Raw genomic sequence first — 26,264 nt, 5'->3', positions numbered from 1 at the left:
TCTGATAGACTCACTTGCGAGAGTATCTCTGATATATATATATCGCGTGTTGACAGTATGTCAGACGTGTTACTACTTCGATAAAACAGGATTCAAATGGGAAGGAGGTTCCTAATTCATTTATTTTGTATTCCAACATCTAACATAAATTACATATAACAAAAAACTATAATAAGTATAAAGCCAGCATTGGAATACATAATAATTACAAAAGGGAACACACAAAAACTATTCAATACATTTAACTAAGTAATGCCTTATTCGGCTATGTTGTGATGGTGTAAAAGTGAAGGTAAGTACGTGAAGGTGTGTATGTGGGGTATACTTATGATGCAGGTGACTTAGCGCTATGTATATTCTTAATATTAATTTTAAGAATATTCCGCTATAGCTTAAACAAGTCAAGGCAATATTGGTTGTTGTATGTACGACCTGCACCATACAAAACGCAGTTTTTTGCATGGTTATTGTTGATGTGAGGAACGTGAAACACACCACGATTACGAGTCTGGTAGGCAGGAACAAGGAAGGGCATCTTGTCTAGAAGGGAGCTGCAATTAATTTTATTTAAGATAATGTCATGTAGTAGGAAATCGTACAGTTTCAATCGTAATGTTTTCTGATAATATATTGTTACGCTCTTTGGAAGAGATTCGGAAATATCGTACCGTATATTGTAAATCAAAATCAAATATATATTTTTTTATGAAATAGGAGAGGAACGGGCAGGATGGTGGGCTCACCTGATGTGAAATGATACCGCCGCCCACTCACATTGCCAGAAGACTCGCAAGTGCATTGCCGGCCTTTTAAGACTTGGTACGGTCTTTTCGTGAAGGACACCCCTCCCCCCCCATGCCCTCCCAGTGATACCTAAAAATCGCTTCTGCACAGGCAAGGACATTTGGTCAAGATGTTTGCCGGCATCTGTACTGTAGTTTTAAAATGAAGTCCTAAAAAATACTCTTTATAATGAGTATCCCTTTACTAGTAGTTTTAAGTTGTACTCACTAGAATGGATCTTTTTAATCTTATGGAAATAAATAAAATGTTCCCAGTCAAAAAATATAAATCATGTTTCAACTATTAGCTACAATATATGAATTCTTTAGTTTATGGTTATCTGACATATGCATCTGGCAATAAATAAATAAAATAAATCAGTGGCGCTACAAAACATTTTTAAATCTGGGCCACAGATATGTTTCATGATCATTTGTTGGGAAGTATGTGATCAGCCTCCTGTGCCTGACACATGCCGTCGACTTTTTGGCAAGCCGGTTTCCTCGCGATATTTACCTTCGCCCTTTGAGCGAATGTTAAATACGTACATAGAAAGAAAGTAAGGTGCACAGCCGGGATCGAATATACGACCTCAGGGATGAGGATTTAAACCTAATCTTCCCAATTATAATTATATATTTAAATATTTAAACCTAACATATTAAGTACATTGTATTGCAGTCCGGTATCAAATTGTCTACGAGTATTGCTGACATTAACGCATGCAACATCGATTTTTAATCGACTTTATGTAAATGTGTTGATAATATGCGCAAACCGCTATTCGATTCGCGCTATCAATCTTATACTGTTATTTAACAGTTATATATTCAATTAATTCTATATGTTTATAAAGCTTTTTGCGCCAGTCATTGTATACATATTAATAAGTGAAATGATTGGAAACTAAAAAAGTTAAGACATTACAATTTATACGGAATAATTCGTTTTTATTATTAGATAACTTGACGCAAGTGCAGTGTTGGCCTAGTGGCTTTAGCGAGCAACTCTCATCCCTGAGGTCGTAAGTGCAATCGCCAGATGTGCACCAACCAATCTGAGGGCCAGACTTAATGTTGTAGCGCCACTGATTTTTTTAACTGAACGCAAGACAGAAAAATATTAATCTCGTATAATGATCGTCATTATAGAAATTTTATTTCAATCTGTAATCTGATAACAAGTTTACAAACTTCTAAGACTGAATTTAATCTGCATTTTATAAAAATCTGGAACAGGCGATAAAGTATAGTTATATTTAAATAAAGATAATATTCCCATTATATTGAGATATATTATAACAATGTTGCAATTAGAGATGTTATCTTAAATTGATTTACATACGAAAAAAATTCTAAATAGTTTGACCCCATTCTGTAATAGCTTTAAAATTCAACATTCGTTTAATACATTCAGTCTGATTTTTTTATATATTTTGCCTATTAATATATTAATTAATAACTTCGAATATTATTAGAAAATATGAAAATTAACATATCTAGTTGATGCAAATTGTTTATTTTTTCTCTATAGTTTTCTAATATCATGTGATGTGATAATGTGATCCTGCTGGATCCAGCTGCTGGATCACATTATGTTAAGTAGACAAGCCCATGGACTCTCAATGCACGATCGAGAATCATCTTTAAATAATAGTACGCTCTTTCCTTTAAAGATGCGTTATTCTCCTTATGTATGTCATGTATGTGGCTTTGTTGCCCCGGTTAAAAAACTAGAACTATATTAGTTTGATTCAAGATTTGTTAACAACTAACTTATTAGATTTCTCAATACCTCAATAGCATTAACCTACTTCAACCGTTAGTATTGAACTATGAAGTCCTGTATGTACCTTTCATAGGCAAGTAGGTGATTTCATTCTGATTATTTTCATACTTTTGGGTCGGAAATATCAAGGCTGGCTTTTAATAATAATAAATGCCTTTACTCACCAACAACATATATACATTAACATAACTATCTTCCGACATATGCCTCTTGTTTGTAAATGTAAAATTAGAAGCATTTCATGTATATTTCTTTTTTATTGACGTTCATAAGTGTACATTGTGTTACGTATATGAATAAATGATTTTTGACTATGACTTTGACTTTGTTTCATCTCGTCTTTTTCACGAGCTGATCTTCTCTACCCTTTCGAATGATGGTCTTCCTATCTCTTTTACTTCTTCCATCTCTGAGATATCATTCTATGACGTATATCGCTTTGAAAGGATAACTTTTTTTAAATTTGTTAACCTTAGGGCGCCCTGAGCACGGTTTTAAATATTTACAAACGAAGAATTTCAAATATTTCAGTATGGATCAGCTTTCAGCCGAAATATCAACGTCGCCCGCGTTTCAATATAGTTTTGCGACGTGACGTGTATTAAAAATTGAGTTTTTACCACAAAATGCTCAAAGCTGAAAGGAGCACGATATTGCCAGTCTGAGACATAAGTATTACATTTTTGTCATGGTTTTCGGGATATACGGGGGAAAATATTTTTAATAACTTTTATATTGGAATGGCATTGAACTTTTATAGAAGAAAATTTTGGGCTGCGGTTTCGGGAACAAATTAATAGGGATTCGTTAACGTTGAACTAGATGTGATCTTTTAAGTAAGTGATGTTTAATAATAATAATAATTTCAGATACACTTAAACACATTTATATTTCTATCTCATTCCTTTTTTGTGAAAGGCCTTAAAATCTCGGTATTACTGTCTGCACTGTGCCATTCTCTGCCATTTACTACCTGCTGTTTCCTTAATTTGGTCTATTTACCTGCTAATTTGTCTTCCTTTTTTGTGTTTATTGTACCTAGCGCACTAGTTTGTTACTCCCTTGCTCTTTACGGTTCCTAAAAGTGATATTTAGTTATAACAAACGAAAGTCACGCTTCAGCGAGTTAACTGATGCCTTTATTCAAAATAATTAAACCGTTTTAACTAAAACAGTTTAGTTACAGGTTACTTTTCATATTACCCAGTTTAAAGGCAAGCCAAATTAATAAGCCCGGCTTGCCTTAGACCTAAAAAGTCAACGGCGTTCGTAAGGCAGAGAAGTCTGATCATATACTTGTCTATTCAATTAGCAAATAATCATGAAACAGATATAGAATCCCAGACCTAAAAAGGTTGAAGTGCCATTGATTTATTTTTATTGTTTATTTTAAATAATTAGAGCCGTAAACCAAATAGATATCGACGCACACTTGAAGCCAAAATGTGCCCTTTAGTTTTTCCACACTCATAAATTATAATACAACATTCGTATTTGGACGTTTCCTATAATGTCCAAAAAGGTCCGACTGCACTTGTATTGAATTCTCAATTTATAAAACCATAGATATTACGTCGTAATATATATAACGATATAATGTTAGCGTCGCAACCCAGTTGTTACTCAGCTTCAAACAAAGTGTTGTTAATATATATTTGAATATAACAACCGCTATCGAACTTAACACTCGTGTAAAATATTTAATTAGTATCTGAATCATAGGTGTTGTTCAATGTATGAATATTGTTTATTTATTAATACTAAAAAATACTCCAGTGATTTGGATGGCAAAGGAGGTCTAACGCAAATAAACAATCTCAGGTGACCCTAGTAAAGCAAAAGAAAATGCTAGAGGAAAAACGAAGAAGTGCGTAATTATGTTAACAGACATCAAATTAGGAATAACAATACAGTACAATTATTAAAAGTTTGTTTCTGTCAAATTGTGCTTACGTTGCGCATTAGTCTTTAATCTATTTTATTTTGGATTGACGTTTTTATACTTAATTAGAAGAGAATTGTCTCAATTTATTTTATTGCATAATTACTGTCAAAACTGTTTATGACGTATCGTTTAGAAGGTCCCGGCTGAATTCTATTGTAGGTATAAGGTACTTACCGTCATCGGCTGTTTCGACTATCGGTTTTTACGACCAAATATGAGTAGTCCCTTGGTGTCGTTATAACAGATTTGTGGCTGTAGTCTCGTCTTATATATACGTTTTCGGTTTTTGAGATGTACTTGGAAAATTTAACTTTGTAACACGTCATTAACTCAAAATTATGCATTGCGAATATTTAGAAAGTAAGAGCCCATTAGCGCTCAAACCAGTTTGAAAGTAGCGTTAGTTTTATATATATTAATTTAAATAATTATCAATGACATCATCTAAATGACTTGTAAATAAACACATATTAATTGAAGATGTCTGAATTTTTATGGGGTTTCACAAATAGTGTGCTTCTTGAGAAAGAGTAGATATAATTGTAATTGACTAAAAGATTGACAAATTTCACGAACTCCACGTGGACTACAACCTACTCAATAATGTAGTTATGTATACATAATAAAATATAATGTCTTAGAACAAATAAACGGAACTTTATTATATTATTTACTTAAAATATCTATCACTTAGACGATAATAAATAATATTCTTTGGCAGGTACTACTTTTAATCTTATAGTCTGTTGAAATTGTCTCTTGAACATACTGTTAGTTAAAAAACATTTTACTGAAACCACTTGTTATATATAAAACAGGTTTTGGTCATATCTCCGGAATTTAATTCTTACAAAATTTTTCAAAGGTTTTTACACTAATTAAAAATTTCTTCCACATTTTCAGACACGCGTGCAGTCGGCTAACAGAATGCAAATGAGCTAATTTTGAATTTGGAACATGGGCAGCGGGCTTAGTAGCGCCAACAGCAAGCGGCGTAAGGAAAGCCAAAATGCCGAATCCTCCAGAGTACTATTCCTTTTATATCTCATACATAGGACTTGGAATGTCCTAATCGAACACGTTGACTCGAAAAGTGCCAGGTAATTGTCATTTATTTATCGTATCCAAGAACAGCAGCGAGGCAGTGTGATAGAATTGATGGTTTGGTTTGCTATGAATACTAATTATTTACGCTATAATTAAATTAATCAATCAGTCAACATTTGTTGTCCTAGAAGATACGTTTATATAGAAGTTACATTTCACTATAGTTAATTCTTATATTATTTAATTAAATATCAAAACATTATCTAATTAATATTTTACTTTTTACTCAAATAATTATTAATAGAATAATTATTTATTTTTAAAAACTCTAGTAGGAAGATCTTTGAATGTTTCTGAAAATTATTATAAACCTTGAATGCCAATAAGCGAATATTGTTTCCGCTTCCGTACTGTCTAGTATGCTTGAACCGCTCTTGAAACTAAATTTAAAAGTGAGTGACTTTTAAATATTGACGATAATATAGATTTAAGATTGATGATTGGAGATTGTATTTTGGAGCTGTTTTTTCAATTAGATGTTCAAACGCACATTTTCTACAATATTTTTATCTAATATTAGTAATGTATTTTTTACATTATCTAATGTATAATAAATACGTGTAGATCATTGAAATACTTTTCAGATGGCGTCGGTCCCAATCGGTGCCGAGTTCTGGAGAGCTGGGTCGTCAGTTCGACTCCATAAGCTTCGAGTCCAGCGGTTCCTGCTTCTCATCTTGCAGTTGCAGTTACTGCCGGCTGAGGGACTGTGCGCATGATTGTGTCAGGTAGATTTCATCATAAATTTTTATATATATCTATAGCTGGTATACACGACGTTGTATACCAGTTCTAGAAGAACGCAAACTTAGCAAAGTTCCCAAAAATATGCATACATTAAAAATATCGCTCAAGTTTAGCGGCGGATTTATGACGGATCCAAGTTTTTAGGAAACAGAATGAAAATTGCTAGTCGTACTGGTAAAGAAAGTTATTTGAATCAATAAACAAAGAATTACTAGTAAGTCTAATATTTTTTTTGTATTCTACCATAATTGTCACGTATTTTAGAAAATATATCATGTAACGTATACTGTAGATATAGCATTATATAGCATGTGGTAAACTTCTATAAATAAATAAATACTCAAGCCAGCTCCTTCCGCTTGACCGCATTCAATGAAGAGTAATTCGAATCGTCTACGACCGGTCACTTTCCTAGCGGCTTGATCCCTTGGCGTTATGTAGAGATGTGGGGTCTCTGCATCTACCATCGCATATGTCGCACGGATACCACATGGAGAGTATACTAATACCGGTCATCGGACGTCAAGGTAGAATACAAAATACCATCCGTATACCCTCGAAGTCAGTCGTTTCACAACTGATCGTTTCTTAAGGCAGATTTCGCTGCCGACTACCACTCTGTGGAACCAGCTGCCCGCTGAAGTATTTCCGAACCAATTCGACTTAGTATCCTTAAAAAAAAGAGCGTACCAATTCTTAAAAGGCTGGCAGCGCACTTGCAAGCCTTATGGCAATGTCAGTATCCATGGGAGGTATCACTTAACATCAGGTGAGCCTCCTGCACGTTTGCCTCTTGTTACTTAAAAAAAATAGATTATACTATTCCTATACGTAGGAATAGTCCTACATTACCTATATAAAACCTCATTTAATTAGAACTATTTTTATTACTACCTATAAATGTATAAAGAGCATAAAATCTTTACTAAAGTTTAAATGTAAGAATTTTTCGCGAGACATAAGAATAACTTTAACGACTAAAGTTAACAAATTAAAGCTTTAAGTAATGAACTCTAAAATCTCATTTATAAGAATTTAGTAAATGTTACAATTTTTTTATAAAGCTAATATGTATTTTCTCCATTTCAGGTAAGTGGCTGTTACGGCTTGCGGAAGTGGATGAAAAGCCGCATTCTGTAATGTAATATTTACTCAATTTGTTAATGCACAAGGCTGTATTTTATTGAAAAAAAAAAACTAAAAAGGGCAAACGTCATAAAACTGATTGTGATTGGACTAACAAATTGTAGCGAATACAATCTGCACCTACAAATGACTAGGATTACGTCATATTTAAAATGCGATAAAGTTATTACGGCCGCTTAGTGTGTATACATATTCTCGACTTAAGACAAGAGGCCTGTCAGTGGTTACGCTGATGGACAGTTGTCTCTTTTGATTGATGGTAGAATACCACCTTCCTTCCTCCACAAAACGTTCTCGTCGATTCTTTAAAGTATGAATTTAATAATTGTTAAATTTGAATTTTTAAAATGCTACAACCGAATCAAAAATCTACAGTTCCTAAGAAATAATCTGAAATTATTAAAACCCCTGTCTATTTGACAAGACTTTAAACGTAAATATCAAATGACTTGGGTTCTTATTTGTCTACTAAAAAGAGCGTCATTATACTGATCATTTTTTGGTACAATAGATAGATACTGATTTCTTCTTTAATTAAGATTCATTGAAATTGCTATGTTTTCTGCTGCAAAATAAAAGATAAATGTTTCGGTATGATTAAAATGATTTATTTAGTTGTGAATTTTAATCTAGTACAACGCCACAATTTTACAAGTACATTGAAAATATATTTCAAGTTCACGTTTAGGCTCACTGAAAAGCTCATATTTTTCGTTTCCTTCCTGACTTATCATTTTCCTATCTCACCAAAAGTTGGACCATCCGTCATCGTGATAAATTGTTTACGAGATTGGATGGTTCACTTACGTTTAGAAAATATTTCTCTCAATAGCTTCTGTATCATGCATTCACTCTTGGTTAATGTACATTTATCACTGAACAATAAAGATTCAAACTATCGTCAGATACGTCTTTAAATATATGGAGTAGGTTTGATTCAATTTCACTTGGCCTAGATACGTTATTCATAAAGGCATTAAAAGTATTAAATAGCATGTTAATGATTCCGGTTTAGTTCCCGGGTGAGGGCACTATTTTTAAAGTAACAAAAGTTTAAACAAAATGGTATTTTAACAATTGAGTTTAAACATTAATATCGAACGCCAATTGACAAAATAATATTTCTTCTAACACAAATAGATTTAAAATATGGTAACTACCATATTTTAAATCCACATAATAACAATAATTTAAAAAGGCAGCATTTTCTAGCTATATTCTAATAATTCAAGAGCATATGATATGACTTACTTGACTAAATGTCACACACACACGCGATTACGACACACACAGTGAGTCACAATCACGTTTTGTCTTGTATTTTACCTCGCTCCAACTCTTTTCGGCTCACTTTGCCTCATCTGCATCTGCCTAGGACGAACACGCTTCCGCTTTCCTTGCGGGTTTCAATCAAGGGCCTGCTTGGGAATACAATTGGGATCCCTTCGCATTGTACGGCCTATCCATTTCCATTTGCATTGCTTGATCTGCTGGCTAATCGGAGTTTTTCTGCAACGATCCCAAAGTTGCTCGTTAGAGATCTTCTCAGGCCAGTAGACACCCAGAATACGGCCAAGACCGCGGTTAACGAAGACTTGGAGTCGGTGCGAGATGTCTTTATTGACATTCCATGTTCCACAACCATAGAGCAGCACAGATTTGACGCTGGGCCCAAATATTTTAACCTAGATTCGACCTTGATAAGTGACTGTAAATTTTTAGCGGTGGTTGCTCCTGCCTTGGAAGTATATGATATGACTGTTTAATTTTATTAAAATATCTGCGTAAGTCATTAAAATTATTGTAATTATTATTAAATAAAATAATTATAGATTTTAATTAAATAAAAAACTACATATGCACATTCAACTAATGTGGTTTGGAAGCCTGCTCTTCAGTTTTAGAGGAAAATTTACTTATTAAAGCTAACAAAAAAGGGGGTAGCCGTATCACCTCGACGTCCGTCATTCCACAACTGAGCGTATTCTAAAAGAGTTTTTGCTACGCACCACCACTATGTGAAACCAGCTCGACTTAGGGTCATTCAAGAAAAGAGCGTACCAATTCTTGAAATGCTGATAACGCACTTGCGAGCCTTCTGGTAATGTGAGTGTCCATGGGCGACGGTATCACTTAACGTCTACCCGTTTGCCTCCTATTACATAAATAAAAGAAAGGGTGTTTAAAATAAAATTAAACACACACATTTGCCTCCAAATTCTCTTCACGTCTCAAAAATTGAAAATAAATTCGTTACGAAATTGAGTTTTATCCGAAATCCGGGATTATCAAAGGGTTAGTTCGTTTCAATATCGCTAAAAGATTGATACTCTAATCTGAATAATTGGAATCTGAAAACGTAGCTCACGCGAGGAAACCGTTACCTGCGATAATTGGATGTGTTTTGTAAATTCTCTAAATATTTTGGGATTCATAATTTATACATTTCCATTTTGCTAAAAATTTTACTTGCCATGTGATTCAAAAACAGACAACAGATTTTATAATTATGTAACTTTTATAATTATTAATTTATAGAACTGAGGACAAACGGGCAGGAGGCTCACCTAATGTTAAGTGATATGCCCATACACTCAAAGCCAGAGGGCTCGCGTATAAGTTGCCGGTCTTTCAAGAATTGGCACCCTCTTTTCTTGAAGGACCCTAAGTCAAATTGGTTTGAAAATACATCAGTGGGTAGCTGTCTCCACATAGTGGTGGCGCACGGCAAAAACTGCCTTAAAAAAACGCTCAGTTGTGGAACGACGGACGTCGAGGTGATGCGGAGATGAAACTCTGCTGTAGGTATTAATCCGAACAACTTAGAAGTTTTATTCTTTGTGTATATAAAAACAATAGCATTGTTTAATAAATGTTTTATATGTAGTTATAATATTTTTGGTAGACCCAGAAGCTTATACTGATTTAGTATTGGTAGATAAAACAATTAATACACAAGCATAACGCAATGCTCCGGTCATCGTATACTGAATAAATTCATAGTCAAAAAAAGAATATTTTAAACACCACGAACCTATTAAAAAGTGCAAAAGATTTGTTTTTCGCAGGATTTTTAAAGCTTTGCTAAAAGAGTTAATGTCACAAACTACTTGATTGAATTACAAACCTAGATATTATTCCAATAGTTTTTGACATGTAGTGGATTATTAATAGACGCGTAAAATAATTTATTTTAAGGACGATGGACTTTTAATGTAGTTGTAAAGCTAATAATTATCGTGATTTAAACTTTAGTAACTAAGCTTTCAGGAGCTTTTACGAACACCCAACTTCTTTTTGTTTCTTGAGCTTTTTGGTCTAACCGGAGGTCGTGGAACTTAATTTACTACAAAGTTGATGTTGTAGATACACTTAATTAGCAAGTGGCTATACTTATGATGGCTTATCTTTATGTGTATATTAGGTAAAATAGATTACATATATATATTAGGTCCTTACATATGAAATTGGCGTATTTCGTACTAGCCACTTTAATCATGATGTTCTCCTCTTTGGTAAGGAATTCATATTAGGTATATATATATATATATATTATAAACCAATTATTATTAAAAAATGCAAAATATACAACAATTAAAAAATAATAAACTAACTTAAAATACCTTTTTATGTATTTTATAAAAATATATATAATTATGTATATGTACCACTATGTACCACCAGTAAATCTTTTATGTACATGTTTTATGTGACAGAACATAATGTGAATTTAAGTCAATCCCTATTAAATCAGTTTTGGTGAAAATGTTTTCAATTAGAATATACCTCCTATGGTATTCATATTTATTTTTGTTTCTGAGTAAATTGTGGTGGTAATTCACCTTAATCTGAAATTTTTACTTAGCCTACCTTAAAGATACATACCAACATATGGAACATTTCACTAAGATACCCTACAGAGACTGCTTTTAAAACTACTTTACTGCGGAGTAATTCCAATTTCCAATTTTCCTCAATAAAAACCTTCCGAAGAGTTATAAAAATAATTAAAAAAACGAATTTATCCAGCCGTTTTGAGATTTGCGCTTAGCAACATAATTTGCGATTCATTCCAACTCCAAATAATTCTGGTATTTTAAGCCAGGAGGATATTATATGCATCATATATTAAAAACGATATCTGAAGATAAGTAAAAAAATAATTGACTCCAATCATATCTTGGTACTTTTACGGTAAATATGACTTGAGTACATCCATACTTATAAAAGCACTGGAAAGCTTTCTACAACATCAAAGCTTCCAATTTGCTGTGGATTTATCAAGACTAAGTTTTCGTTATTTCAAAGCCGAGTCTAAAAGTTTTGAACGTTGATAGCGGTCGTTCAAATAACGATAAGTCTCACTGCCCACTCGGATGCAAATTCTCGTACATATAAATTATTTTAAAGCAGGATAAATACATAGGAATTTCAAAAGGGAAGATGTATAATAAAAGTTAACGAAAGTTCAGTTTTTTTATACTATTAATTTTAAAAAATATATTAGTTTATTGCACAATGTATGCATTGATATATGTATCGTATGCGTTCCGTAAGCGTCTAGGCTGGTTACCTATTCGTTAGCGACGTGATGCTCACGTTCTCCATCTCTTAAATTCCATCCTGTTCAATCCTTAAACTCCTTTCTATCTCAAAAACGATTTCAAATTTTTGGGAGCACATAGCTCTGATGAAAACTATATCCTTGAAATCTTATATCATAACTCTTCCTTTCTTGGCGTATCCTTTTAGCTCTCTGTAGTGAGGCTATGGAATTGACTTCCAGTCTCTATTCTCTTAACTCCTTCTCTATCATCCTCTAAATCTCTACTGTACAAGCATTACCTGTCCATCATATCCCTAACTTTAGTACAAGTTAATCTAAAACTGATCAGAAATCATCGCGATTCATGTGCACTTTTTCTTTTCCGTGTGTCCTTTTTTTTAATAATTTCCTGTTCACTGTGTACATATGCTTTCGGTTCTTCGTTTTGTTTTATAAATTTTGTCTAAATAACCATATAGCTTGCACTTCTAATAAGGGAAGCGCAAGCTTATCTAAATTTTTCTCACAGTGGTTGCGAGAAAGAGATTTGTCGAAAGCGATAAGGCCGCCAGTTGCCCTCCATTTTATTATTTCAATTCTATTATATTTCTGTACAGGCTACGGAAGTGTTAAAATTTCCAAATATAACCGAAAATTTCTATTTCGGCTACGCTGTCAAATATTTATTGAGCGCGAAGTTACACACGAATGCCTAACAAGCGTATTCTCTGTTATGTATATTCTGCAACGGGATTTTTTATATGGACCATAAATGAAAAAGGTGCAGGAGCTTTTATGTGTTGGCTTAGAGGCCAGCGTGGCAATCTCATCCATGAGGTTGTAGGTGCGAATCCCGGCTGTGCACCAATAGACTTTCTTTCTATCTGCGCAGTTAAAATTTGTTCAAACGGTGAACGAAAACATCGTGAGGATCTTGGCCTCAGAGCCAAAAAATCGACGGTGTGTGTCAGACACAGGAGGCTGATCACCTACTTGCCTATTAGCTTGACATAAAACATACATTGAGGCCCAGACCTAAAAAGGTTGTAGCGCCACTGATTTATTTATTTTTATATTTATGTATAATTGTCTTGTTCCAGAAATAGTGATACGAAAATATGTGGAGTTACTTTCTTATGTTAATACTTAAAAGCGGAAGCAAGATAATCGTTTATGAATCAACGATTAAAGAAAACTAGGAATGAATGTTAATGCTACAAGCCAGACCATTATTCATTTATTTTAAGTTACAACACAGAGCGTATACAACAATCTAGTTATGAACTATCAATAAATACCTAGAATCTTTAGAGTCTCAGCTATCTAAATTAACTTCACCTTCATATAAAATGTAAATGTCAGACGACGATAGTGATGATTATTTGACTAATATTAATTGCTTCAAACTTGCGACAAATACTATATGTAATGAAAAAAACGCGTTATAATATAAACAAAAGCGAGTATTACAATCATTTGCATTATTTAAAAATAATTACAGTGTCCTATAGAATGATACAAACCGTATGTGTCTAGATATATACCAGAATTAACGGAAGAACCAAAGTGGAGTTACGGATAAATAAAAACACTTTAACTTGAGTGCTTTTCAATGAATTAGATGTGGATCGTGAACTAATAGAAAGAGAGGAATTCTTCGAGGGATTTCAATTTATTTTCGTTAAAAGTAACGAGTCGTAATGTACTAAGCCTGTTAAAGCGTAGACTTAAAATTGTTAGCCTGTTTAAAAGTTTGGTAATAACTTTGATTCTCCATTAAGTTTGTTTGTTAAAAGTAAATATTGACATTACATACAAACTTTTTAATTAGCAAAATTAGCAAATCAATCATTATCAACTGCATAATCAATCAATTTGTTAAGGTACTATGTGTGACACGGTTTTTTAAATGACATCGCGTGATTTTTTTTTATAGAACAAGGGTCAAACGAGCAACAGGCTGTCTCTTTGGCGCAATGCAAAATTACATCCAATCCATCTCGATATCTCTGCTGCGCACCACCTCTTTTTGGAACCAGAAGTTTGCCTCCTGCTTTGTTATAGTTTTGTTCCTAAAAGCCCGGCAACGCGGTCTCGAGTCTACAATAAATTGAAATATTGAATGCGAATTTAAAGTGTTTTTATATTTTATGATTATTTTAACTATAGGGACAATTACTATAAAACAATAATTTCGTGGCTTGAGAGTAAAAGGTACTTAATAATCACGTCGAAAAGTTTCGTTTACTAGAAGCAGTAAAGATGCTCTCTATCGGAAATCACATGAACTATGGGCGGATGCCTTTAATGTGGCTAAGCGAAAGCATTCGATTCTTTAGGTGAGTTTGCAAGTTGCCACTAGATGGCGCTATATTACAAAAGGGTTAAAGATATTTTATGTGTTATTCGGAAATAATACATTTAACTGTCTCACGGTAACAGAGGTAGTGCTCAGTAGTAAATTGTTACTCAACTTTTAAACTTTATTCCAGGCTAGATTCTAACAAAAACACGTTTTATTCCAGATAACAAAATAGCTTTTTTTATATTTGTTGGTTGAAAATACTTTACATACCCAAGTGTCAAGATTAATAAAAAACGAGTCACGGACAGCTGCAATAGAATCACCTGCTATTATGCAATTCAGCATAATATAAAATGTCGTCCTGTGTGGTTATTTATAAACACAGGAATATTCCTAGACATGAAATAGCTGTTATTTATTCATGTGACTATACTATCATATTATGTAAATACAAAAAACCATTGGCATTTATATCGATAATAATAAAAGGAAAAAATTACAGATGTCTTGCTGCGTCCATGGTTTCGTAGTTATGTTCGACTTTGAACTTTGGTTGTCAGATTAAAATTTCGTTTAAAGAAAAAGTATAAAGCGATTTCTCTGTCTTAAATTTTTTCATATGGTAGCCCTGAGGAAGTTGGAAGTATATAATCATGTCACTGATAAACAGGTGCGGATGCTAGTAGAGCATTTACCGCTTTCATAAAATGATAATCAGATACGTATTGGGTTGGCTGCAAGTCTCGTCCCCAAGTCCGTAGGTTTAGTCTCCCACTGTACACGAATGTTTTTCAGTCTATGTGCGTGTTTAACACTCGTTTATACGGTGAAGGAAAACATGGTGAGGCAACTGCCATGCCTTAAACTGACAACTGGAAACTGACAGCGTGTGTGCGGATGAAGGATGATAACCTATTTGACAATTACAAAAATCATAATAACGATAAAGTTACAGTTCTAATGAACATAAGAAAATACATAAACTTATATTTTAACACATTGATGTCGTGATAATGATCGCGTTAGATATCCATCGAATCTAAGTATGAGTAATAAAGTACCTATACGTGAGGTCAGGTCCAATAATGATTAGCCACTAAGGCTTGAATATAGAAGATTACACGATATAGACCAAAATATCTTCAGTAATAGGTGAAAAATATCTAGCAGTCGTAAGATCACTAGAATATTTATAGTATTTGCGAGAACATCACGTCTATACAAAAATCTTAGATGCAGTAATGCACAATACTATGCACGTTATCAAAGAAGCGCTTTGAATATACACACTAACTGTTGTAGTCTCTGGCAGAATGACCAGCGCTATGGAACACGTCACACAACACACACACATTACACACTTAAAATGTGCCTTATTCCTGTTTTAGATTTTTTTCGTTATTTTTCTATTTTGATTATTATTATTATTTTGTGTGTAGCTGTGTGTGGTTAATTAGAAATAAATGTTATGTCTATGCTAAAAAGAAAAAAAAATATTTGATTGCATAGCGGCTAAAATAGGGTGAGTGCCCGAAGTTACGCTACAGTGGGTACGCTCGTAAATCGTAATCTATGTAAATATACTTATTCTGAATACCGGTGAACAGTTATTTTATGACATTCGTAGAATATATTAAGAGATTTTAATAATATAGAAAGAAATCAGTAGCGCTACAGCCTTTTTAGGTCTGGTCCTCAGATTTCTGTATCTGTTTCATGATCATTTGTCATTAATAGGCAAGTAGGTCATTAGCCTCTTGTACGCACGCCGTCGACGTTTCCTCACCATGTTTTCCTTCACCGTTCGAATGTTATTGTGCACATAGAAAGAAAGTCCATTGGTGCACAGCCGAGAATCGAACCTACGACCTCAGGGATGAGAGTCACACGCTGAAGCCAGTAAGCCAACACTGCTCAGAGATTTAATTGCTTTAACATTTTTTATATGCTTATAATAATTGTATGCCAATTTTTTTTTATGTGAATGTCTAGTCACGTCGACTGAAGCTATTCATTAAGTTTTAGCTCGTTTAACTCGAATCATATTATCAACGTCGATAAATACAGCACAGATTAAAGAAACCATACAACTCAAATTTGCTCCCTGAACTTTTTATTAACACACATAAACACGTTAGTCTATAATTAATATTTTGATTTGTAAGTATTTATTTGTTTTTTTAATGAAGTTAGTGGTCTATTAATAATTAGTATGTTAAATAACTATGCTTACGTCTCTTTTCAATAAATTACTTGACTACAGTTAATTATCTAAAATAATAAATACATATTTTATTAAATCAAAAATTTTCACTACTTTCACAATTACTTATTTTTTTGAATTCATTATTAAGCAGATTGTGCATATTAAAATTCACAAACGAACATTATAATAATTTATGTTAATTATTTATTTTGAAGTTTACATTGCCACAAAAAGAAACAAATTTACAATAACTTATATTATCGAAATAAACACAACTAGTAATTCGTTGTATATAACATGTTAAGCTACATACAACAAAGGATAAACTAAATTACTTTACACGATTAAACAAAGTGTGTAAACTTAATATTGTATTAAAACGATACACAGACGATAGTTGCAGAATAAGACCGCGTTCTTGAAACGTCCAAGTTCAAGCAATACACGACGCGGCTAACTCGTTGAAGACAGTATTCAACCGACCGGAGAAAGGAGTGTACCTCTGCTGACACAGATTATAATTACGAATTAAGTTACAATGAGGTTTTAGTGTGTGATATTGTGTTTGTGGCCAGTAATTTTAAATCGGCTTTTAGAACGGTAAGTTTTTAATTATATGCTCTGTGGCTTATTAACGTTCTCTTTGAATAAATTTTGTTCAGACTTTGAATATTATTTTCAAAAATGAGCTTTTTGTTATCTATTCGAAAGTAGTTTATATATCAAAATAAAAGCTCTTTTACTGTTAATCGAAGAAGAAACTAATTGTCACGCTTGGCATAATTTCTTGGATACTAATTAAAAACGTATAATATAATACTACGATACAAATAATTTTAATCTGCATTTGATTAAAAAGATACTAATTATTACATTGCTTGAATTCTTCAATACAGAGGTTGATTTTTGGGTTTAGGACATTCCGCGCTCTTCACCATTAATATTTTTAATTATTCAAATCATACATACACTATCCTTACAGTACTAAACTATATAATATAAATAAAATATATATAGAAAATCTATGGTAAAATGGACGTAATCACCTAACCATTCAATTAAATTTTTTAAGTATTATGTTATAATAAATTTGATAATGGCAACATTTCGCGAAGTTAAACACTAAGTCGTAACTATTAATTGGAAGCATCTATAACGATCTTCATCTTGTCTATGGCAATTATTTTTCCGACTATACGCGTCGGATGCATATTTTAAAATGATACAATCTTGAAACTTATAGCTGCAATTACTTGGAGGATATTTTTCTATTACAATCACAATAAATTTTAATATTTATTAGTAGAATTAGCACGGTCATAATATGCATTTAATAAATATCGATTTGATATCCAATATTGTTAGGAAAAATTGTATTATAAATACTAACAACTAAAAATGTATTGTCAGGGCCGCGTCTGTATGAAAGAATCTATCTAACGGAATTTTTATGTAATTTTCATATATATTTATTTATTATGTTCCTTAAGAAGGTGTTATTATAGTTATATGGAAACTAAGCAAAATAGTTGACTTTCTCGTATTTCGACCCGCAGCTACGACGACTAATGAGTTTTGATATAGATGGTTTCTATAGAGTCGAGTGACGTTTCCAGTAGTTCAGTTATCAAGGCCACCAAGCAGATCAAATATATAAGTCAATTGCGTATACGGGTGCCTAATAGATAGATTGTATTTGTGAACAAATTAATATGTATTTGTATTATCAGAATAAAGCAGTATTTTTATAAACAAGTTTTATTGCTGTTTAGCTTAGACAGAATGTAATTTAAAGTAAATCAAAAGTCAAAAATCATTTATTCATATAGGTAACAGAATGTACACTTATGAAAATCAAAAAAAAAAGTGGATTATACTTCGGCAAACTGTTATTTAATTATATACAGCGTTCTATATTAGCAGATTCTCTAACATATTCAATCGTTCTATATTTAGACTTCAAAAAGGGTTTCCAATCCACATTACACCCCTTTTGATAGCTATATAAATTATTTCCTTAATGTTTTGAACCAATCAAATCTTTCTCGACGAATATAGATTTAGTTTAATATTATACATTTACACCGTTAGAGGCCATGGTTTGTTAATCATTAATACAATTTCAAAACTCGTATATGTTACGAAATATATAACGCTCATTAACATAAAGTACCGGAAATCCCGTGGATAATGAATTTGTTTTACCGTTACAAGACAATGTGAATATATCACATCTTCGTCGGAAATAAACCCTCAAACCTAAAATCCACTCGCAAATTGCAACGGAAATCGAATAGTTACTGTTTATATGTAAAATTACATTAGCTTTGTTAACAAAAATTTAAATAACTTGGTAGTCAAGTGAATTTCCACCTATAGATAAAAACAAGAAACACAAGTATTTTTTAAAGTTGGACAGTGAGGACCAACGTCAGTTGTACAACAGATCAACAGATCTCTATCTGCATTAAACGACACTCTAAGTACACGCGAAGCAGATCCATTTTATGACAGTCTCCATGTCTTTAGGCGTAAGATGCTGCAGTCACTGTTGATCTGTCATCAATAATTTTAAAAATGTGTGTGTGTACTAGTGTACACACGTAAGAAGTGAAAATTCTTTATGAACTTATTTTTCGAAAAATGATCTACTATATGCAACTTTACAGAAATTGGTTAAATAAAGTTGGATAAAGTTTAACAAAAGGATTTTATTATCATAGACATGAATACAAATAATACAATTATTTCATTTTTCCTTATTACTAAGATTATTACAGAATTTCATTAATTGTAATAGAATTATTACTGTCATTGTTATCGTTATTATATATTTTTGTTATTAATGGCTTCTAACCAACCGTGGTAGGGACAACAAAATGATGGTGAAACGTAAACGAGACGTAACGGAAAAATGTGACGGTAATTTTTTTTATAACGCCGATAAAGAAGTTTCACGTCAAAAATTGCAAAATATTTTAAATTTTTAAATTGTATATTATTATTTCTTAATCTAATTCATTTTCTTCAATTTGTATTGTATAACCTCTTTTCTTTTTTATCATTTCCAAATACTGTACCAATATTTTTTAAAATACTGTGCACACTTTTCATTGATGCACAATGCTCATGTCTCATGTATGCCAGTCATCTCTCACATACCTCTAAATTACCCTCTAATAGAAAGCGATATAAAATTTCTTCGTCGATATAGTAATGTAATGTTTTAGGGCAAATTCGTTGGTCGTAAGTCATAAATAGCGTTCTTGCTTATCTCATATATGCAATAAACGAAAGTCTTAAATGTTGTTATGGACTTCGAAGCATGTTTGTTCGATAGTTGACCGCAATAACGAACAACGGTCTCCACTCAGAATGTGAGTACCGAAACACCAATTACTCGTCAGTTTTAGAGCGTTTTATTCGTCTAGCTATTTAATTACGCGAGAATATTATTCAAAAGGTTTGATTAAGGCAACTGTATCAAACTTAATAACCGGTATATATTTTCTTTGTAAATAATTCACGACGTATTATTTATTACCTAGGAATTTATTTAGCAGCTAATCAAATCTTCTGTTGTTGCCTCTCCACTTCTGGAGGTCTCTTGTCACTGTTTACCCTAGATTGTACCCATTATAATTAATTGAAGAAGATAGCGTTCATGGCATCACGTGGCCCAGGTACGGAACTTTACGTTGTCTAATCAAATCAAATTTAATGATATCTACTGGTAACAAAAATTCTAAATTTACTAGGTAAAGTATTGAGTACAATTCACTGAGTTGGTAAAGTGCAAGGGCACTTCATTAACTAAGTGCCGTGCCCCATGGCTCATGCAAGGGTCAGTCAGTAGTCCCGCCAAAGCATTTTCTGTGCGAGCCAACGCAGCCAAATAGAGATTTAAAAAAAAATTGTTTTTAATGGTATCTCGCTGTTTGGCCTTAAGGGCTTTACAGCTCAGCTCGGGCTGTTTTGGCGAGCGTAGCTCGGCCATAATGATGTTTTATCCCGCGGCTAGCGCAAGGGCGTCTCCTGTGAGACTCGAACCTCGGCTTGGGTCGTCGCGGGATGGTCAATCGCCTGAAGGGCAGGACGGAAGCTCACTGGAGTGAGCGAAGTACGAGGTAAAGGTCCTCGCCTTCCCCAGTGAAGGCGGTTTTTTTTACCCTAATCGGTGTTTGGCTATTTTTATTATTATTGGCCGCGCGGGCGGCTTTTAATTTATTGTTAGCTACGGTAATTGAATCGTCCGGATCAGTTATGTATGTCGAGGCCTCCTACGAGCCTTTTTTGTCGAGAAGGGGTAGTAATTGATGCTTTTACGCACCAGCGGATTGGGATGGTTTTTAGCCTTGTCGAAGTGGCGTGTGGACGCCAACTTCATCCATTGGGCTATGGTAGGGAGCTCCAAGTCGTGATGGAGATCGACATTTCTCACGTAGTAGGGCGATTCTCATGAATCGCGACTGAAGCACCTGTAGTCGGTGAATATAGGAGGGAGCGCAATGCGAAAAGACTATGCTAGCGTATGTCATGCACGGTCGGAAGCAGGCCTTGTGCAAGGTCACCTTGTGTCTCAGGGACATAGTAAAATTAATAACTCTTGAAAACTCTTTTAAGTAAAGAACAGTCACCAGTATGTACATTTCCTCTTTAAAACAATACCGCGTTCCAAATGCAACAACTGTCATCTAGTGATCAGAATGAAAGTGAACTAATTGATTAAACGTAAACATTTTTAGGTCTTCTCAAATAAATAAATAAACTATACACTAGCAACATAAAAGTACCCTGCATTAATTCCTTTATTAAATATAAAAAATAGTTATTTGCTTTTCTTAATACCATTCAGTCGCGGAATTTCCATTATATAATTATTCTAGAGCACCAGTGTAACTTAAACTAATACCATTCCATAAAAAGCAAAATTCCAACATGTAGGCAGATGTTGTAAACGGCTGCAGTATTTGTAAATGCTACATTATGTCCTGTTTTTGTTCAGTTTTTAGCTAACACATAATGGTTACAGCTTTAAAGGTCTCGACTCTTGTCCTATTCATTACTAAGAACAAACAAGATCGCTATGTTGAGTTACAAAGTACTTAGACTAAAAATAGATAGCTATTTTTCTTAATTAAACTTTGGGACATAAACGGCATATTTATAATTCGATTTTGTGTTTTTTACCAGTTGTATCACTCGGAATATTAGATATGGGTATCTTTAACCATAAGCATGTTTATTGTAATAGGACCTCACCTGATAAAATAAAAATAATGAATGATGATATAAGATATCTCTACTCATCGGCAAATAAGACAGATGATGTAGGCCACGGGAAAAAGTCGGCGTAAAAAACTCTCGGTCCTCTTTTCAAATATCAAATCATGAAGATGAATAATGTTAAGTGGTACCGCCCATGGACACATGGACATTGCCAGAAGGCTAGCAAGTGCCGGCCTTTCAAAAATTAGTACGCTCTTTTCTTGAAGGACCCGAAGTCGAATTGGTTCGGAAATACTTCAGTGGGCAGCTGGTTCACTCAGGTTCACTCAGTTATGGAACGACGGACGTCGAGGTGATACGGATGGTAATTTGTATTCTGCCTTGACGTCCGGTAATGAAAATCAGCTGCAGGTATTACTCCGAACAACTCATCTGTTTCTCTCTATATTATTTATTTTTTAAACCACATTCTTAGTTTATTCAAAGATTTATCCAGATACTTATGATATCATCTTTTAACCCGTTTAAAGTAATTTTAGATAAAATCATACAAATAAGTCGCCTAACGAGTAAATAATAAAATGAATGTGAACAAATAAAAATGCCTGTTAAGATTATGGAGATAGGAAACTGGGCGGTGGTAGAAAAATGTTGTCTGACTTAATGTTGGTTACGATTTGCTTAATGGAAGTTGTGGGAACAACCATTAATGTATGTTATGTTAATAAAAGGGCCGGGATAGGGAATAAAAATAGTTTTGTACTATATTCTAAATAATTAATTAATAAGAGATTCATGATCCCGGTACAGTGTTACACACAAGCCAAGAACACACTTCTTGTTGTGGGGTTATCTTGCAGAAATTTACGAATTGTTGAAATGATATACATTTATTGATAGATTCGTGTAATTGTTTTGGGATATTGGTGATGGACAAAATTAATGGTACTTCGTAAAATGTCCACATCCTTTTAATTTTATTTTTAAGATATGTGACATATATTTCTTCATCTTTTTTGATTATATAATTCAACCAAAGGGACTTCCACGATATCTAATATAGATTCTTAAAAGGCTGTTACGCAGTTAAAAGCCTTCTAGCAGTGTCCATGGTATCACTTAATATCAGGCGTGCCTTCGTCAGGGTTTGTATTTAAAAAAAAACTATTTCCACTAACTAACTATTATGTTAAACTCTTCAAGTTGTTGCAAATTATAAATTTGACCCTACATCCATACAATTTATATAGTATTAATAAATAGAATTATATATTGGAGTTGCAATATAAATATTTTTTTGTTATTGACTGTTATGAGAGAATGAGAGCACGATTTGGAAGAGGCCTTTGCGAAAAAAGGTCACACAGATAACTAAGACTAACATAATTAATGTATTTACATGTTACAAGTCTCTGAAATAAAAGGTTTTTATTATTATATATAGTAGTAGTATTTAGATGGAAATACGAAGCGATTTAATACTATTTTTCTATTATGATAGATGGTTTGTGACAGGCCTCTGTTACGCAGATTCGTTTTTTTTTTCGTTATTTCTCGTAATTTAACGGGCTATTACACTGTTTTACTAATTATTTTTAAACCTTCGCTATTTTGTAATTGTTTTAAACTGATAAGGAAACCACAAGATCTGTCACTGTGGCACTAGGTTTAAATTTGTAGTCTTTGGCAGGCTAATTGGTTGTGGTCATGTACACCAGAGCCAGTCATCTTGTGGTAATGCGAAACCGTTGGAAATACGGATAATTGGATCAGCTAGCTCATTGCCATAGAGCAGGAATGCAATTGAAATATTGATTACATTGAAAGTGCAGTTTAAATTATGAATCTTAAGTTGAAGATATGAAAGACATATCTCGGAGTAGCGTATACATTAGCGTGTTGGTGTACTCCAATATAAAAACAAGGGAATTCTTCTTTTATAACTTAAAATGCGTCTTAAAATAACACGAACAATTTGATTATAGTATATTTATATAGTGCTTAAAATTACGGCCATCTTGCTCACATCGCTATAAGGGCTATCTCGGCTATAAACATTTAAAAATAGTTTTTGTTTAGGTCTGGGCCTCAGATTTATGTGTTGGTTTCATAATCAATCTAATAGGCAAGTATGTGATCAGCTTCCTGTGCTTGACAGACGCCGTCGACTATTTGGGTCTAAGGCAAGCCGGTTTACTCGCGATGTTTTCCTGCGCCGTTCGAACGTTCCAATTATAAACAATTAAATACCTTGCACTTTTGTGTTCTTGTATATTTTTTTCTATCATCAGCTGTATTTCTAAATATTTAAATATATATTCCTATATTCTTCATTTATCAATAAGTTTCTAACCTTGACTAAAGTGACTCCTTTTAATAATATATTTTAGCTATTATACTTTAAGGTTAGTTATTGTTTTTTGTTATATTAATTTATGTTAACAGTATTATAGTAAATTAAATATATATTTACGTATATTTCTTACTATATTCGATTCCAACGCGTTACTTTTAAAAGTAGCCATGTAAAAGGATCGTTCAAGTAAATCAACTTTATTAGACGCTAAGGGGCAACTGAACTCATTGAAAAATTAAAATATATTTTATACTACCAAAATAATATAATCATAAGTGTAAATATTAACATTCTTGATATAACACTCTATATATTGCTAATTTATGTGTAAATTAACTAAGGTGAGGTATATTTTTCTCGATTTTATCCTGTCATTGTGTCCAGGGACTTTATTCTATTTCTCGGTCTCGCGAGACACCCTGGATACAACGGTTATAATATTGCAGTCAAACATTTACGTTTACGTAGTACATAGTTTAGAACAAAATACCGGTTATATTGACCAAAATCAAAGGTCCCGGCTGAATTCTATTGTAGTAGGCTTTTACGAGTATCGGTTTTAACTACCAAATATGAGTAGTACATTTTGACTGTACTTACAACATTCAATGGCGAGCTGGGGCGCAATTGCTTGCGAGAGCCGTTCTGTCATTTTTGTATGCCTCCTTACAATATTAATATTTTTTTCGAACCGTTCCATGCATGTTATATAGGTCGTTACAGTTTACTCTTAGTTGACATGACGTATAAATATTATAATAATATTTCTTAAACATTTTATCGTAATAGGCTGTACCATCTTTGTTCTATACCGTTGGGTTCTATAAAGCATTAAATTCAAATGCAAATACATAGGAATGTAAGCGAGCGTTTGAGAATGTCTTTTTCAAACATGTTTCTGCTATGGAACCTACAGCATTTAAATATAAATAAACGGAGATTAATCAGATAACACGTACATTGAATTGTTGTGTACATAAACATATACGGTACATGTAAGGGTGATATTAAGTAACGGGACTTCTTACAATGATTTTTTAAGTTGCTGAAGTACCGGGATGAAATACGTAAATCACAATTGCTTTGATAATCTTCTGTTTTTTTAATAACGTTTTACATGGTTTTGTAACCGCAGTATTAAATGTAACCATGATCTAGATCGTGTCTCAAGGGGGACGGGCTCGTGACTCTTGGGGGGCGAGTTTGTTTTTTAAATCTTGAGATAATCTAATCTAAACTTTATATTATACTACTCTGTAAAGTAAAACAAAAGAAGAAGATTCCTCCATTAGTTTCATCGTCAGACGCAGAATACAAAATTACCTTTACATTCATTGTTCCACAACTGAGCACAAGTCCATATTCTAATTCGTATCTTAAGTCACAATCTCGTGTTGAACGCTGTCAAACGTGCCAAACTTCACATAGAAAAAATGGTCATCTAGAAAACAGTATAAAATTTGATTGACGTTTGGTATAACGTAGGCCTTAGGGTCCTTCAGAAGAGCGTACCAATTTTGAGCCTTCTGGCAGTGTGAGTGTCCATGGGCGGTGATATAACATCAGGTGAGCCTAATTAAAACAACGCATAGTAATACATTAGGAACCTGAACCGGACCAGAGGCACAGGAGGCTGATAACCTTTTTTTATAGAACAGGGGGCAAAGGGGCAGGAGGCTCATCTGATGTTAAGTGATACCGCCGCCAATGGACACTCTCAATGCCAGAGGGTTCGCGAGTGCGTTGCCGGCCTTTAAAATATACCTACTTGCCTATTAGATTGACAAATGATCATGCAAATGAACACAGATACAAAATATTTCTTTTTTAAGCCAAAGGTAGCTTTAGCCAAATAACTTTTAATAATTAGTACTGTGACATATACTGACGTATTTCAACAACTTTATACTAGATGTTTTCATACAAATAATGAAATAATTTCTATACCTATTATAACTCATAATGTTAGATGCATTGCGAATACAAACTCGTTCAATTAAAACCTGTCGGGATCGTTTAACCACGGTGCCTTTGAAGTCAACGCCCAGTGGCCAGTAGTGACTACTTTAATCGCTACTATAATTAACAAAGCTGGTTTGTATGTAT

The 26,264-nt window shown here is 33.3% G+C and overlaps 1 protein-coding gene across 2 annotated transcripts in view; it reads left to right on the top strand.

The window, feature by feature from the left end:
* The window catches only part of LOC123712162, a 90,424-nt gene that overhangs the window by 9,779 nt on the left and 54,381 nt on the right, over positions 1–26,264 (top strand). The window contains exons 2-3 of one of the 2 annotated variants that reach the window (XM_045665139.1): positions 5,420–5,616; positions 6,208–6,351. In XM_045665139.1, coding sequence (XP_045521095.1) covers positions 5,474–5,616; positions 6,208–6,351 — 287 coding nt within the window. In that variant the 5' untranslated portion in view covers positions 5,420–5,473. Of the gene's footprint in view, positions 1–5,419; positions 5,617–6,207; positions 6,352–17,063; positions 17,174–26,264 lie in introns of those variants that run through there. The other variant, XM_045665141.1, reaches the window with a different exon arrangement.

The sequence above is a fragment of the Pieris brassicae genome, chromosome 7 (genome assembly GCF_905147105.1).
Source record: "Pieris brassicae chromosome 7, ilPieBrab1.1, whole genome shotgun sequence".
Taxonomy (NCBI): Eukaryota; Metazoa; Arthropoda; class Insecta; order Lepidoptera; family Pieridae; genus Pieris; species Pieris brassicae.
The sequence above is the reverse complement of the archived record's forward strand: the minus strand, read 5'-3'. Positions and strand labels throughout refer to the sequence as shown.